Here is an 18,116-nt window from a genome sequence, read left to right on the forward strand (position 1 = left end):
CAAACTGACTGAGTAATAGAGGAAAGCTTCTACTAAGTATGTGCACCGAAATGTACGCTAAAATTCACATATTAAAGGCATTACAGGAGTATTGGCTCAGCACTGCACTGAGTGCCATATGGCATCAATGGGCGTTGATGGTTTAACCCAGAAAAAGTACAAATTTTACCCATGTATTACCACCAAGTAACCCAAATTTTACCACAAAAATTTACAGATAATTTACCTGTTTACACGCATGTTAGCCATCTTTTACCAGTTTTAGCCGTGTAAAATAAGGGTAATAATGTGGTAATTTATCTTTTGTGCTGATTGGGTACCTACATCAATCACGACTGTTGTCAGTCATTAACCATATTGGACACAACCATATTTTTCATACTTTTAGCAATAAATAGTGAACTTATGACAATTTTTCAATAAAATATATAACAATGAAGCAGATAATGATTCAAATAAAATGGGCCCTATGATATTTCTGGAGAGATCTCCATAATAAGTCATTGAATGGCATTTTGTCATTAGTCGGAATGATCCTGCTCCTACACTCCTTATGCAACCAGCTGTGGTAGCTTGTGCATTGTGCATCTAGTACTTTGTATTCAGCACAGTGTTAAAATGAGCGCTGTAATTAAGAATCCGGCTTGTTGTGAAGTGCAAGCTATGACAAGGTTTTTTCTGACAAAAAAATCACAAACCAGTTAGAATTTATTTCCAGATTTGTGATGTATACGGTCAAGGAATAATGACTCGAAAATTAAGGCAGGATACAAAACAAGAGATAGCCAAAGAGTTTACCTTCAAAACGTATACATACATACAAACTTGTTATTTTCACTTTGCTCACTTTTTTATTTCAAAACGTCTGCTACTTTCTGGGCAGGCCTTTGTGACTACACTCCACTGACCTGTCTAAAGACTTAAAATTTGTCAGTACATAGATATTACTACGTTATTACGATGATCTACGTCAAATGAGATATGCGTCGATTCGACATTGATGCTCCACTGGGGAGGGCTAGTAATATTTATTCGCAAATTGATCAAGAATTAAGTAACAGATTGAGAAACGGAAAAATGTGATGTCTTTAATTTTCAAGCACTCTCAAAATCAAAAAATTTTTTTTAATGTGAACAAGCCCATTATCAGACAAAAAGCTGCACACAGAACAAATGCTTTGTTAACTGGAACAGGAGGAGGTGAAGAGAGAAATAAATGTGCAAGGACAGTTTAGAATAAAAGAGGGGTTACAAGGAGCTAGATTATACCTTAAAGCTAATAGTACTTGACAACAAAAAGCAAGGAAAAGGATAGAAATGGGTGAATATTAATAGGATTACATTCAAATGACAGACTGAATGGTTATAGTATTCTTTACAAGTCAACAACATGAAGGACATGAATAGCAGCACGGGTCTATGAAAATATTATTCAACTAGTGATTTTTTTCCTACGACAGAATAGGGTAGTTTCCTTCATCAAAGAAAACGAAAGGCATTGATTGCCATTCGTTACCCATCATTAGGCTTTTCATAATATACAAATTATTTTCTTTTAGAAATCCCAGTTTAAACAATTGGCAATGGTCAATTTTATCCTCATTTGAAAAAGGCCAGATTGGCGCCCATGCAATGCCACTCCACGTGATGTCACAGGGACCTAGTTCCTATGCAAGTAGATAGGAGTTTTACATCATCTGAGATTACCAATGCATGCATGAGGCACAGAGCTCAGGGAAACATCTCTTAGTAATCACTTATTAAAATTATCTAAGGTCGGAAAGTTTCCTTCGTTTGATAAGGTAGTAATAATCCATATCTAAGCCAAGCGCTACCTGCTAGCAGCCTGCGTCGTATCAGTGCTCAAGCCTCATCTCAAGGTCACCTCACAGGGCAGCAGCGGGAACCAGAAATATGTCAAACGGACTTTTCCCATCATTCCTACTAAGCCGTCGCATTTTCGCGTGCTTGAAAATTTTCACTTTTCGTTTAATCGCGAAAAATAGATATCGTCATTCCAAAATCTAAAAGGGTGGAATGCGTACTCCAGGAGTAATAATCTTTCGATAGACAATAAACAAATTATAGGAAACCACCCTATTCACCTATCAACCCTAGATTTGCCAACTCAATTTTTTATATTAACATTTTTAATATTTAACATTTCATATCCATGAATCACTATCAGACAATATAGTTAACAATATGCTTATTGGGATTGGTCTAAGAAATGATATAATTATCATTTTAATAAAAATTTCTAAATATGCTCTTCTAATAGTCCCATACATTTTTGAGCTACATTACATGGCAACTCTACAAGAAAATCCATATTTTTACAGGCCCTTATGGCCAAAATTGCCTCGGCTTACAAAAATTTTGATAAATAATATATGTACTTAAATAGATACAAAAATATATAGGAGAGAGAGAACACAAGAATTCCACAAGCTTTACAATCCCATAGCATAAAAATTATCCTATTAATTGTTTACTACAAAAGAAGCTGAAAGTAAGTAGAATCTAATTGACATTAGATTATCATCACGAGTAGAAGAATATTTGTAAATAAACAACAGATAGTATACTGCCACAGGCTTTTTTTATACTCAATGGCCAAACAAATATTATGCTTTAAGATCAAAACGAGTCAATTTAAAATATAATTGGAGAAAATTAATTGAATGTATCAGAGCAATACACCAATACTAAAAAAGAATAAAGAATCTATTTTAACACATTGTTTTCCTCATTTATAGTGTCTTCAAATGTGGACCACAGATGTTCAGAAATTAATATTTTAAAATTGCTATTACACTAGAGGCACAATTAAAATGATAAAAATTCAACATACATGAAAAGTTAAGTTGACATTCATGCAAAATCTGTGTAATGAAAATTATTTCTGAAGTAAAAGTTATTCTTAAGGTACAGGAAAATATTCCATAATCATAGACAGGGAATCAGTAAGAGACAATTCACAAATGAAAGATACCTATAAGGTTTTCTACAGGCAGCTGCAGAGGTATACATCGTATCAATAATTTTTAGATTCCAGAAATTTGAAAAAAAGAATACTCAATTTCTGAGATAAATTAGAATGACCGCTATCCCATATTTAATGAGTTATAAAAAGACTAGAATCGATAAGTATTTGAAGTGATACATCAGCTATGTGACACTTGGCCTACTAATGAGAAATATAAATCAGGATTTCTAGTACTGGTGTAACAGACAGAAGACAGGAATGAATATGAAATCTCCCGGTGAGGACTGTTAAAAACGGTGAGACAAGGTACAGCCCCCAATTAAGCACATAAACATGAGGATATAACCAACATATTTCCCGCTTACAATGCAAGACCAGAGTAAACGTAGCAATCTCCAATGTGAGACAGACGAAGCAAGTTCCCAATAAGAAGTCATTCCAACTGACATTCGCATGACCACTCTTGAGTCAAAAATTATGACTCACCTGGGTGTCGTTGCCAAGAACTGTCGTCTGTTACCCATAGCCGGGATGGAGGGAGAGAAAAGAGTAACTTTGAGAACAAGGGATATATGGTAGTCACTGGAAGGACATCTGGTAGTAAAAAAAAGCAACTGATACATCGTAAAAGAAAATACTCTCCTCCCTGTACAGATGAAAAATTCAGTCAAACCAATATCAAATAGACCCAACAACCTTAAAAGGCGAAAATCTTCCACCATGAAACAGAAAACTAACTTTACTCCCTGGCATTCATTATTATCATTAAACCACCTCACAAGGAGAGACAGCAAGAGTGATGTTCGGAGCCTGAATGCCAATGCTATTTCCTCGAACTACACAAGAAAAAGTGTCACTGCTCCCTTCCCCATAGGCCTAAGTTCGAGAGATATATGTAAGCAAATAAAGATTTGGATGATCCCCTCAAGTAAGCACTTATCATAAGCAGTATTCACGGATCTTCGAAATCCAAACCTACTGCATAGGGCGGCATGTGAGCTTGTAATGGAAAAATAAAATCACCCAACTCACGTCACGAGTCCTCCTTTGGAGGTAAGAACATGGAAAATGCATTGTATAAAATAAAAATAGAAAAAATAATAATTAAACTGACTTAAAAGAATGTGGTTGGGTTAGGTGAAATTATGGAAAAGAAAAGAAGAAGATACTAATGGGACTCAAAGCTAAGGGTGCGTGTGGCATGTACTACAAACCACGCTCCGCAACGCATTGGCTACACTGGTTGATGGAGATAATTGCTTACTTGAGGGGAGTCATACAACAGCAAATTTCTACTTGCATTTATGGGGATCTACGGGGAAGAAAGCCATGACACTTTTTCAACATTTCTTCTACAGTAACAGAAAATAACATTGACATTCAGATCCCAAACATCACCCTTGCAATATCTCCTTGTTGGTAACATTCTCATCAGTAATGGCTCCACATAATCTCCTCTAATAACTACATTGTGTACTAGAATTCATTACAGTTGGCCTTCTTTACATTTCTACAGTGAGTGCCCAAATTAATGCCAAATTTCAGGAAAAAATTAAGAAAAATAATATAAGTCTCACGATAAAAAAATTACATTTCAAACAAAAATTATTTCATAGAAACAAAAATCGAATACTTAAGTTTAAGCATAGTATTAGCAACAGCATTTAAATATTGAGCAGGCGATTCAAATGACAGAGTGAAAAATATTCAAATAATTTATAATTAGGGTTAGCAATATTTCCACCAACATCAGCTTTAGAAAAAATAGCAATAAGCAATAGCACAAAGTGGGAGATTGAAGACGGCAGGTACTGAGTGAAATGTGTATATTCAAATTGAGAAAATTAATTATAATTCCTGGAAAAGATTGAATCAACTAAATAAAAATAGAAGAATAGCTATGACAAGAGTGAGCAAATCAAAGTCTCTCTAAAGTAAAATAATTTATGCACTCCTTTACTACATTCCCACAAACGCACATTTTAAAGCCAAACTAGATTATACCATAAATGCATTTGCAGAGTCAATGGTACTTATTGGAACTATTAAAGAATTGTAACACATAAATGGGTATCTTCAGATTAAAATTGGTATCCTTGTTGTCTCCAAATGAGACACTCCAAGTGGTTAATTCAATAGAAAAGTTTACAAGGAAATGCGAATAATAAGTTTTTCAGAGTTTCCAACCAAGTAAAAGTATTGAAGAGTACCTCAGTGCGCTGGAAACTCAAAAAATTTCCATCACCTCCATTAGCAGGGTTGCAATGCTTTCAGCATCAAAATAATAACCATTTTACATTCATCTTCTTCACAGAAAATAGTAAAAACTTATTTTAAGTGCAGGTTATGCCGGGAATCAAACGGAAGTCGAATGGGCAAAAAACAGCCATTCCAAAATTTATTTACCGAACTAAGGAAGAAAACAATATAAGTTCACTGAAAACCGATCAACAGCTTGCAAATGCCAATAAATAAACCAAAGTAACGTGACAAAAGAAAAGATGTGATTAAATACATTTAATTCCTATTTCCTTAGCCTAATAACATATCATTTAATTTTTATTTTGAGAAAGTTCTGCTGATAAATCGTTCCGTGCATATGTGGTCCTATTTATGTAAGAAAACTTTTTAAATGTATCTTTAACTTATAATTTGACTTGAAACTTTAACTTGTACCGGCTTTTATATTCCTAGAGAGAGGACCCAGGGAGAGACAACACAGTTACTATGGAACAAATCATATTTAAAATATTTCCAACGCCAGCCTAGATTGTTGAAGTAGATAAACACTGCCCATTACTAGAGGTCCGTGAAAGAGGTTTTATTTTTTGCTAGAATTCATTTTAAAACCATGTGATTTCAGAGTTATAGAAAATCTTGGTGGCGGTTATAAAACGTAATGAAGGAAATGGTTCAAGTATGTAGTCTTGGCGAATACGATCGGCAAACGGCAAATCCCTACTACCTTACATGTGTGTACTTCGAGAGCCATTCCAGGATTTTTGGATTGTCAAGTTTCTCTACACTAAATAAAGCCTTTAAAAATGCTTCAGTAGTAGCAACAACAAGCTCCTCCTTCTCTTTCTTTGACTGAGTGACTTTGTGTTTAAACGATAGCTATCGTTCAGCGGGTCCCCATTCTTTCGCATGTTTATGTGTATCGCTACTGATGCGCTTTAACAACGTGTCACATCTTTCAAATTCAAATCTTTTATCGCAAACTTTGCACAGTTATACTCTGTCTTCCACATAAAATCCTTATGAGCTGAATTCACTTGCCCTGGTATGAGCGCAATCACTAGCTTTTGGCATTTTGAAATTCCTTTCCTTCAATCGATATTTAAAGCTGGAACCACAATTTAAAAAAAACCGTCCAAACGCAAAACACAACCACTCATGATGGTGTTTTCAAACTGAGTGCTGGGTAGCTACAGTATAACCATAGTACTGTATAACTTACAAAGTGGCCGAAATGTTTCATGTCGTGGGTTCCCTTTCGATACCAATAACCCACGTGTTGAGGGAAGGTAGGAGAGCAGCTAGATACCACAAAATCGCTTAGTTTCGATTACAGCTGTTGCCAATCAGTCAGAAAAGGCAGTGAAAGAAGCACACATAACTAAAAATAATCGGGTTCTAAGAAACTCAAAAAATTATTTCCCATTCATCAACCCTGAAACATCTAGAATGAGATGCTTTCTCACCTGAAGAATTAGATATTACATTTGGCCAATGTCGAAATGATTTTTTTTGCATTGAAACGCAGTGGAGAGCCGAATATCCGACGATCCATCCCCTAATAAGGAGAACCCCCCTCTCCCCCTATCCTTTCTGTTCCTTCCTTCCTTTCCCCCAACTGCTAGCGCTTTGTGTTGCCGTTGACGGCCACCGTGGTCACCATGGCGCCCATTTCAATCCGGCCCGGCTGTACGCCGTCTACGGCGTGAAATACAGGCAGTGCTACATTGAGGCCACATTCAGACGAGACGACTCTCTGCCACGCTGTGGACTGTGCCGAGAACGGCAGCCCGTTCCTAGCCAGTGGCCATGTTTGAGTTGACAGAATTGTTACATTAGACCCACTCTCAAAGTTTTCCTGCAACAAGTTACCCAATAATGCTGTCTAATGCATCGGGATGAGTCACCAGAATTACTGCTCGGCATTGATACGTGCCGGGCACGTGAGCTTGCATTTCCGCTCTTCCTCGGCCGCATTAAATTTCTTTCAGCATGTTTTAATTCATAACACCTAATTCTTCAGGTGAGAAAGCGCCTCATTCTAAATATTTCAGGATTGATACATGGGAATCGAAGAGAGAGGTTGTGATAAATTTAACAGCAAATTCTGGCAGTGGAATCAGTACGGTGCGCGATGTTACGCGGTTGCGTTATGCGCGAGACTTAGCAAGCCAATTGACCTTGGAATCGTAATGATGTAGAGCGAATGAATGTCGGCAGCGTTAAACAATGAAGGCTTAAGCTTTAATAGATTATGACTCATTATACGTGATTTTTTCGCTAATTCACCATAAAAAAATGCAAAACTTTGTTTTCATTTACAGATTTCGCATCATTTTGTGTTATTTCACGGTATCGCATGTGACGAATTTCACGGACCTCTACCCATTACCCTAACTTACACAAGATAACATTTGCTGCTTAGCAGTACTGATAAGATATATGCACCTGATGAAACAAATCAGATTCAGGAAATAGGTAGTATGTATGTACATGTTAAATAAATAACTCCATAGCATAGTAACTTAAAATTGAGACTGAGGACGATGAGAGGGATACATAGTTATAAACTTTTCAAAATAATGCATTGAGCTTCTCTTTCACAATTTACAAGCCTCCCATAAAAATAGGTGGTTAGATCTACAGTTTTATTTCATAAAGGGCAATAGCAATATTAGGTCTGTAAAAATGTAACTCCTTCACAAATCACATTTGAAAAACAATCAGAAAATTGTTATTTCAAATCTCGGAGTTAGTAACAAGAAGAGTGCTCAAGAATAAGAGAATTTGAATAGTTCAGTCAAACATGTATTAGAATGCATACACAGTGTACTATTTACAGAAGATAACACAGATCCTTTATAGCATTTAATCTTTCCACTTGTTCATATGCCACATAAAACTAATGAGTTGAACACTAATTTTATAACGTTAAGATCATCAAAGCAGTCACAACTTCAGCAGAAAATACATTTCGTATAAAATATTATTTACCATAAAATGTGAGATTTTTGCCAAGAGATTAAAAGAATTTACACCGATTGCCACAATAAACGACTACATTTATTTCCAGTTACTCTAAACCTCAAACCATATTCTGGCCCACTTCTTAATCTATTATTTATATATGTGTATAAGAATTTGAACAGCTTCAGAATAAATTAATTTTAAAAATTAGGATCATTCTTACCCTTGGATTGCACTGCAAGTGACTTCCCGGAACAGATAATGATGTAATGAGCATTGTGACACAACGCAGAAGAAATACAGTGCCCGAGAGAGCAAAGAAGCGACGCAAAAGAATAAACCTACGTAAAGAATAAAAAAAATGGTAAGTTCAGTTAACAGACTGATAATTGCACACAAAAAATATATATGCTTAAATAGGAAAACCTGAGGGTCAAAATTCATCTTCTATTATGTACGCTATATGATTTATCCTCAAATGACTCCTGCACTAGAAAACATTGGATAAGGCAGGAAGACACCAAATAAAAATATTTTTGCTCAAAGAAGGCTAACTGAAAAACATGGATAACTGCATTGGTCAATACAATGAAATCTCCAACAGGTGTGACATTACCTACCCTTTTTTAAACATGTACCAAAATTGATGAAATCTTCTCAGGAAATCAGCCGGGTGATGATGGCCATTGCTATGGCAATGGCCATCATCACCCGGCTGATTTCTCGAGAAGATTTCATCAACAGCATTCGCCGGGAAAGAACCAAATCCTTCTTCATGTACCAAAATTAAAAAAAGCCAAAAATTGGCACTAAGAAAATAACATCATTCTTCAAGATGCCTGTACAAAATCAATCTTTAAAAAATTACTGAGATAATACATATCATAAAAATCGAACAAGCAAATTTTTCCTCTTCATGTCTACATTACATCATGTAATAACATTCAAAAGCTTTGCCTAATCCTGAAGGTGAGTGGCGGCAACATATTATCAAGGGAAGGAAAGAATAAGCCAACAAACACAAGGGGCTGCTAACTCAGACCCGATATTATAATTTGAAAGATTTGTATCGACGAAGAACAAAAACTTCCTCAATAGGCTATTCTCTCATTACATATTCAAAAGTAAAACACAAAAGTTGCCACCCACTTTTCAAGAGTGGGCAATGTCATTGGAGCTTTGGTTCATTAACTCATTCAGATAGAACTTGGAAAAAATCACTTAAAAAAGAGTAAACAACGGGGAACCATGTGAAGTAAACATGCAAGGCAAAAGGCTTTATGTATGTTCAAGGCCCTGAAAATACATTCTTTGACTCAAAATTCCATACTTTATTATGTATTTGAGCACTCCCCCCTGATCTCCTCCATCAAGTTACACAATGTTTACCCATAAATGTTAGAACCGCTTCAACAATTTCATTGTTCAAGAGGAACATGACTGATTACCTATGTAAAATTGGTTAGTTTTTTGTAATATGATGGTCACACACAGTTGAATGCTATTTATTGATATTTATGTACCATTTTTATAATGCAATTATGACTATTTTTATTGTGATTATTTTTTCCTCTGTTCCAGGGCATTTATATTCTCATATGGGTCTCCAAAAATTTCAAACTCTGTTACAAACAACAGCAATGAAAAGGTTAAATAATAAAAGAGCCCAGTGTCTAAAATATATTCATGTGATGTTTTTCAACATCAATATTTCTTGAAGTAAACGGGTAGAATGATAGATTAGAACATAAGAATGGGATAAGTACCAAATTGATGTATGTAAAAGCATATTAAATGGAGAAACAATTATCTGCATCTCAACTTGTATGGTTATCTACCAATTTAGCATTGATTTAGAGTAGCACTAAGAAATGACTAGCCGTTTATACAGATGCAAAAGGCATGAGATGCTTAGCCAACAGGCATATCATCAAATAGAACTCACCTATGCTTATGGAATAAGAGAACACATATCCATACAATGAGAAGTACTGTTCCTGTGACTTCACACATGTGGAAAGCCCATGGAATGTGGGGAACATTGTCCAGGAATATATCTGGAAGAGGTGGATACTTCTTCATGTCCGGAACACGATCGTGCACAATCACCATAACAAATGCCGTGATCCAAGTGACAATGAACAAGTACGCCATTGCGACGACAGCTTTCCACACTTCTGGTGGTAAGCTTTTGGCTAAGCCAGGGTGACCACCAGTGTGTGCAGAGAACAGGGATTGGATCCCCGCTGCAACGGATGATATTTCCGAATCAGAGCCATCACCTTGGTGACGGGTGGAGCATCTTTGGCCTTCATTTTCCTGACTGTACAGAGAAAAGTAAAAATAAACAGGATTACCATTGACTGTGATTACTTGGTAATGAAAATTATTTGACAATGTGCTATATTTTGGGATATGATCTTTGAAAATGCTTGATATACACAGGCTGCACCTTAAACATCAAGCTGAAAATATTTCACGTCACTTTCCGCCCTAACAATGAGGGGATTAACTCAAGACCTAAATCGAAATTTATTAAAATAATTCAATAGATGGAAAGGAAAGGTAAGCCATGACAAAAAATAGCAAATATTGCTCATTCAGCCATTCTGTCATAAGATTTAAAGAAAAAAATCTTAAATTGGTGAACCAATTTTCATACGATGGCAATGTTATTAGACTACCGTATAGCATGGTAATGGTACATCTTACTGTTCACAGAGAATCGCTCATTGAAGCAAAGAATCACTCGCAAGAGTGTAAAAATCAATTAAACATGTGAGTCGAGAAGTAAGAGAAAAGTGAGATAGTCCATATCATAAAAGTATCACATCATGAACTTCTTGGCAAGTATTTCTTATTTCATCAAATTATTTACACAAGGGTTAAGACCATCGTTAAGCTGCAAGTAGCTCAAGAAGTGGGAAATGGACAGAGCAACGGAAAAATACAGGTCTCTTTACTTTTCAAGCTCTATCACAATTGAAAGTGAAAATAAAGTTGATGAACAAGCCTATTGGCAAATATAAAGTTTGTTTTTCCATCAACTTCTTTTATTCAGCTAAATTTTCTCTATAGAATGGATATCCAGGCTCACGAGGCATCTTAAAAATGATTCATCCGACATCCTTGCGTTGGCATGCATGTGTGGTGAGGTGTGGTGAAGTGAGAATTTTGCGGGATATGCGACATTGTGTGTTCATCATTGTAAACAACAGTTTCACCAGCTGCAATTCCGGCATAACTGCTGTCTACAAAGATAGAGTGCATATTCCGTAAACCTCTCCGCTGATTCACCTGAAATATTGGACAACTACAATTTATCTCCGTTTTCCGACTATAATAAACCAGCAATACAGGCAGAGAAACAATAGCCAGCAGCAACATAAACCTAACAAACAATATAAACAAAATTAATGTCCGTAAATTAATATAAGGACATCATCTTTTGAAAGGGAACAGTTGAGATGTGTAAGAATGGGAGCAGGTGAACACAGTATTAAACAGAAATATAATTCATAGCATATTGATGGCGTAGTGAATTAGTAATGAATTCTTTGGTATGTTGCCACCAGTTTGCCCTCATGATAGTTGCAAAGTTTATCGAGATATACAGGATCAATAAAATATATTTCTTCCCAGAAAACTTAAATAGATATTACCGATCAAAGTAGAATGTCAATGATCTTTTGCTTATAGAATCATGTACTTAAAAACATGCCACAGAGCAAAACATTTAAAGTTTTATGTATATATCTGCTTTCCAAAAATATACCTATGTTTAAATTCTGTGCCTAGTTTACAACTAGTGCTATAGTCTTTTATCGGTGGACATTCTCAAATTACACAAAATGGCGAAACTTTGGTAAGAACACGTTTAACATTGGAAAAAAATTCTATAGAAAGGTATTTCTTCATTACTAAAAAGGACCACTAAATGGACAAAATTTTAAGATTTAAACACCATTGAAAAGATTGTACAGTATGTGGAATTCACATGCAATGCCATATCCACAGAGTTAATTTTTTCAATTTCTTGGGCTATATATTGTACTAGATATTTCATCCAGACTACGGTAGTATTAAGTTGAAAATCAGGTTGGTTTGTAATGAATAATTGTGAATTGAGAGCATGTACTCTTCAGCTATTAATAGTGTGAGTTACACCATCTGTCATTATGCTTCAATTACACCTGATCACTCAATGGCCAATCGAACAGTGATAGGAGAACACAAAATCGACATAAACCCAATAACATGTTATAGTCATTATTAGTCCCCAATTGTCAAAATTGAGTCAATCATAGAAAATGATATTCCAGAACACAGTAATTGCTGCCTGTGTTGCTGGTAGACACACTTTGGCAACAGAAATGATTTGTAGCGAATGCAGGTAGCTCTCACCTGGCAATGACATCAACCCTTGGCTCCACCGGGTTAATATCATCCTTCAATTTACCGCAGCAGCAATGAGCATTGTCTGACGATGAGAGGCAGGATGTAGATGTTGAGTTTTTCTGTGAACTGCAGTGGCAACAATGACAGGGCTGACGGTCGACTTTCAAACATTTGATATTAGGAGGTAAATACTTTAGGTAAGTGAATGGATCGTATCCCAATTCATAGAAGCAATGCAAATTATCAAGCTGTAGTTTACGCTGCGCCAGCTCTAATTTCACCGCATCCTCAGCCTCCTGCAATAAAGTAACAACATATTAAATTTCACAATGTTGAAGCTCAGGAATGCAGTTACATTGAAACTACATCGCCAGACTAACAAGTTTCCCAATTCTAGAGGTAATTCTGAACTCAAATAATTAATTAAAGACAACATATGAAATCAAAACTTACTGCATTCTTTAACCAGACTCCTTTAAATAAAGAGGGCATATCGACAAAAAGAAGAACTCTACCGCTTCTAATATTGCTACAAAATCGATCTTTGACTTGATAATCATATATTCCAAGGGAGTTGAACCAGTCCTTCACTTCTTCCCTGCCCCACTCGAGAATTGGCTTCTTAATTCCGCTCATGTTTCAACCACAATAACTCATTGACAGGCTGATTCCTCGTATAAAAACGTATAACCGTTGTTCAATATTGTCACACGATTGGTTTAACACACTGGCACTTTCAACTCATGGCTGAAAATAATAAACACACCACTTCCACGTTCAAAGAACAATTTTAGTGATTCATCAGGCAATTCACAGTGATGACACACACGAGTTAGTAATAAAAGTCCAACACTGGTGAAACACTAACCAACAGCATCATAGGTGGGTGATGTTCAATGATTTATAGAAACGCTAGGAAATCACTGGGCGTGAAAATGAACACAGAGCAACCACAGACAAATGCGATGTTTACATGAAACAGGTGTTACATGTCAACCCTTAAGCGGACAACCAAATCAATAAGAGCTATCGCGGCAACATTTTCAAGAGTATCTGAAACATTTAAGTACACTAAAATCTACGGGGTTCCGCATGAGGCACACAACTAAATTATAGGCCCTCATTCCTTGACCGAGACGTAACGGAATGATGCTGCGCCGCAGACCTGAGTACCGTTTGCCTCCGTTATAAAAATGCGTTGTGGTACTCTGGCGGCAGTTTCGTGCACTAATAATTTTTGGAGGCATTTCAAAATTAAGCGCAGTAGATACTCTGCGACACCGAAATAAACAAACAACTTGTAGACTCTGAAACTATCGCGCATTTCATTTGTATAATTTATTTTAACATATGATAGATACCTTGTCAATTAAGATACATTCAAAATATATTTTTTCAATTATCAAATAAAAAACTGCCTTGCCGGAATAGCGAACTTAGCGAACGACAGAGTATTACGGCCATTTATTATTCCCTAGCCTTTAAATTAGCCCTATTTTCATGTAAACAAAGTTTATTTGGCTACTAATATACACTTCTGATATGTATGAACTCGTTTTAATGCCGTTTATTCTTTCCCTTTCATTTCATCTATGTCGTAGTCGTATGGTCGAGCTCTTTATAGGAGCCCAAAGTTTAATTATGGTCGGCTTATTTTCGTTTTTAATCCGAATAATTTAAATAGAATAATAAAAATATTGATCCAAGTACCATTTCGTAGTCATTTTGGGCCTATTTGAATTTATAACTGGATTCAGAGTGTAATTTCCTTCACATTTCCTTCATGAATTAATTATAGAGTTGATAATCTTGGTTCAAATCAAATTAAAATAAGCAAAACATTGGGACCTGCACCCTTATTGGTATTATTGGTGAGTACAGGTTATATCTATGAAAGTTTGGGAGTAAAGAACTGAGGAAACATGACGAATCAAATTAATGCATATAGTGTAAATCGGACCAAAGACGTCATGAGGACTTGTTTTGCGAAGGGATAGAAGGATTCGCCAGTCCCCTTCTAATATTCTCCACTGGCATGAAGCACTGTTTATCTTATTGACGACTTGAATTTCATTTCGCGTAAATTTCACCTAATTTTTTACATTTGTTTCTTGTTGTTATGAAAAAACCCGCTTGCTCAAACATTATCCAATAATAGTCAATTCTTTAAAGTTTGAAAAAAATAACTGGATAATTATTTTCATAAATCGATATGCAGCAGTAAGTGAGCCCGTAGTACCAACGTGCATAGGTCACTAAGGTACATGAAAGGTTTAGCGTACAGGCATTCATTCCAAAGTCCTAAGGAAAAAATTAAATATCAAATGAACGGGCACAGACACGATTATTGAAACGCATTTAAATGTAAAAATTGGAAACGCAGGCATTGTAGAATATGCGGTAATTGTAAGTGCTCACTGGTAATTAATTGGCACCCAACGTTAATTGGTCATCAGTCACTGATTTCTGTTTGCCTACCGATAAATAATGACCTGCTTTCGGCGATAGTTTCCTGTATGGATAAGTCACAGTAAAAACAGAAAATGTTCCCCGAACAAAATAGGGTAGTATCTTTCATCAAGGAAAACGAAAGGCATTGTTGGCGATTCGTTACCCACAATTAGTGTATTCATAATATACAAAATTATTTTGTTTTAGAAATACCAGTGTAGACGAACGGCAATGGTAAATTTTAACCGCATTTAAAAAAGGCCAGATTGGTGGCCATGCGATGCCACTCCACGTGACGTAAGAGGAACCTAGTTTCTATACGAGTAGATAGGAGTTTTACATCGTCTGAGATTACCAAATTCATGCATGAGGCACAGAGCTTAGGGAAACATCTCATAATCACCTATGAAAACTGCCTATAGTCGGAAAGTTTCCTTCGCTTGATAAGGTATTAATAATCTTTATTCAATCCAAGCGCTACCTGCAAGCAGGGTACTCTACCTGCTAGCAGCCTGCATCGCAGCGGCGCACACATCCTCACCCCAAGGTCACCTCACACGGCAGCGCCGGGAACCAGAATGACGTCACACGGGCTTATCCCTGCATTCATACTTAGCCGTCGCGTTTTCGCGCGCTTAAAAATTTTCACCTTTCATTTAATCGCAAAAAATAGATATCGTAATTTAAAAATATAAAAGGGTAAAATGCGTACTCCAGGAGTAATACTCTTTCGATTTAGGCAATAAAAAAATAATAGGAAACCACCCTATCCCTCCGTGGTCTCATGTGGGAAATTTCGCTGACCTGTAATTTAAGGATAAAATCTTTACCAGTGAATAAACGAGTCATAGAGTTGGGCTGTTTTTTTTATCGAATTTGAAAGAGATGAAGTAGTTGGCACTCGTCAGGCCGTGTCTCAAAACTTCTACATAATACTCTTACAGTCTTTTAAATAAGCCTATCCCTCTTGTAACCTCCCACTGCGACCTAGGTGTGATCTTTGATGACAAATTAAAATTTCAGGATCATATTTCGATGATTGTGAAAAGAGCAATGGCCATTGTTGGTATGCTATATCGGCTCACTGACCGTCACGACCCTACCGCTTTAAGAACAGTTTTTTTCGGATGTATTCTCCCCATACTAGAATACTGCTCACCAGTTTGGTCTACCGCCTGCCCCACTACTCTAAACTTGCTCAACCGTCCTGTAAACTTCTTTCTTGCTGTTGCCCGCCATCGAATCCCCACACTCAGATATTAAGTCCGTGGCGCTATCCTTTCCTCCCTCAGGATATCTAACATAACTAGCCGCCGTGTCTTATCTGACCTCATGTTTCTGCATAGAATCTTTAGCGGTTCTCTAAGGACAAACGAAATTCTCCCTATTTTCCGTTTTCATATTCCTCCTCGCCCCTTACGAAACAACTCTCTGCTTCACATTCCTCTCTCCATCTCTCAACGCTCTCTGTTCTACCGAATCCCCTCCTTGTTTAACTCCATAGCTTCAAAATCCCTTCCCTGGACCTATTTTCCTCTGACTCTAGTTACAAAGCCACCTTAAAACTCCATCTGAATAATTCACTATTGTCTAATCAATAGTGCCCCTTCTTATGTTTAATAATTTTGTTTTCTGTCAGCTTTTATTATTTTGTGCTATTGTTTGTTATCTTTTAGGTATTATTTATTTAATGAACAGCCAATTTAAAAGCCTTTGTGCCGTTTTTGGTGATGAAATAAATAAATAATACTCTGCGAGCCACCTCTAGGATGTTTGGCAGGGGGTAATCAGTCAACAGCATCCAAGAGGATTCCCACATGCACACCACACGGCCATTTAAATTTTACGCATACTAGCAAATTATACTTCCAAATTCATGCAAAGGCATACCCAGGGGGGTCACAACCTCCCCTCACCCCCGAAATATAAAAGCACTATTTTCCTTCAAAAAAGAAAAAAACGTTGATAAATCATGGATTTACAAAATATTCCTTCAACGAATTAAGTTTTTCGATTATGAAAAGTGTTGAAATTAGTTCAAAGCCCTCTACTTAGTACCCTGTTTATCAAACAATTTTACCCACTGGTTTTGGACCGCCCCCCCTTGAACGGAATTCCTGGCTACGCCACTGTTAGAAACACTTGGAAAATTCAGACACATGCATTGAGGAATACATACGTTATTAGGCTACGTTGCAAATCAACTATTAGCCTATTAGTGAGTCTTAACGCTGCCGTTATAGTTTCTTATCGATCGTGGAAAATTCGACATTCTGAATCTATCAGTTTCACAGGCATCTTTCGCTTATCAAGAATTCGCGTAACACGGATTTCACTATAATTCAACTGGGTCTCATTGCTCCTCTCAAATTGTTCAATTTATCTTCCTGCTTCAATTTAACTATGTACCTTGCCAAAACTCTCATTTCACCTCTTCATGTGAGCATGTTAAAACTAGAGAAGAACACAACATACCTTATTCATGACTTGGGTCTACAACAGACGACAATCAATTGGATTTACGATCACTGTGACTTACCAAGAGTCAGGCCCAGACCTAGGGGGGGACAGGGGGGGCTTGTGCCCCGGGCGGTTTTTTTCGGGGGACGGCAAAATTTGAAATTTTTATTTAAAAAAGTTATTTAACTTTTATGATGAAATTATTTAACAATAATTACTAATATATAAATTATTTAACAATGATATTAAAAAAACTTCCTAACAGCAAGCATACGGTGTATAATTTCACCTACCGCATCTCAAAAAATACCTTACGGATGTATTATATTTTAGTGGTGGGGGATGGAGGAAGCGATGGGGTATCAGGGGAGGGGTTGGAAAACTGATTGTTGCTCACTCTGACAAAACTCTTAGTCCTAGCCCTGTCAACTGCTCATATCCATGTACGTAAAATAGCCCACAGAAAATTAAGCCCATGGCATTCTAAGTGTAAATTATATTGCCTGATACAGGATATTCGCTAAACGCGACACCTTTTAAACATGTCTATGTTTAATTGAGGTATATAAGTGAGGTTTATCTGTACGAGAAAATGGAACGCGATTCATAAAAA

The 18,116-nt window shown here is 36.5% G+C and overlaps 1 protein-coding gene across 3 annotated transcripts in view; it reads right to left on the bottom strand.

Moving 5' to 3' along the window:
• Positions 1–13,771, bottom strand: part of LOC124160136 (sphingomyelin synthase-related protein 1-like) — a 28,784-nt gene extending 15,013 nt beyond the window's left edge. For 2 of the 3 annotated variants that reach the window (XM_046535888.1, XM_046535890.1), the window contains exons 1-5: positions 13,046–13,771; positions 12,599–12,888; positions 10,140–10,517; positions 8,418–8,535; positions 3,476–3,502 (exon numbers count right to left, since the gene is read on the bottom strand). In XM_046535888.1, the coding sequence (XP_046391844.1) occupies positions 3,476–3,502; positions 8,418–8,535; positions 10,140–10,517; positions 12,599–12,888; positions 13,046–13,228 (996 nt within the window). In that variant the 5' untranslated portion in view covers positions 13,229–13,771. The remainder of the gene's footprint in view (positions 1–3,475; positions 3,503–8,417; positions 8,536–10,139; positions 10,518–12,598; positions 12,889–13,045) is intronic. The other variant, XM_046535889.1, reaches the window with a different exon arrangement.
• Positions 13,772–18,116: the final 4,345 nt, after the last annotated feature.

The sequence above is a fragment of the Ischnura elegans genome, chromosome 6 (genome assembly GCF_921293095.1).
Source record: "Ischnura elegans chromosome 6, ioIscEleg1.1, whole genome shotgun sequence".
Taxonomy (NCBI): domain Eukaryota; kingdom Metazoa; phylum Arthropoda; class Insecta; order Odonata; family Coenagrionidae; genus Ischnura; species Ischnura elegans.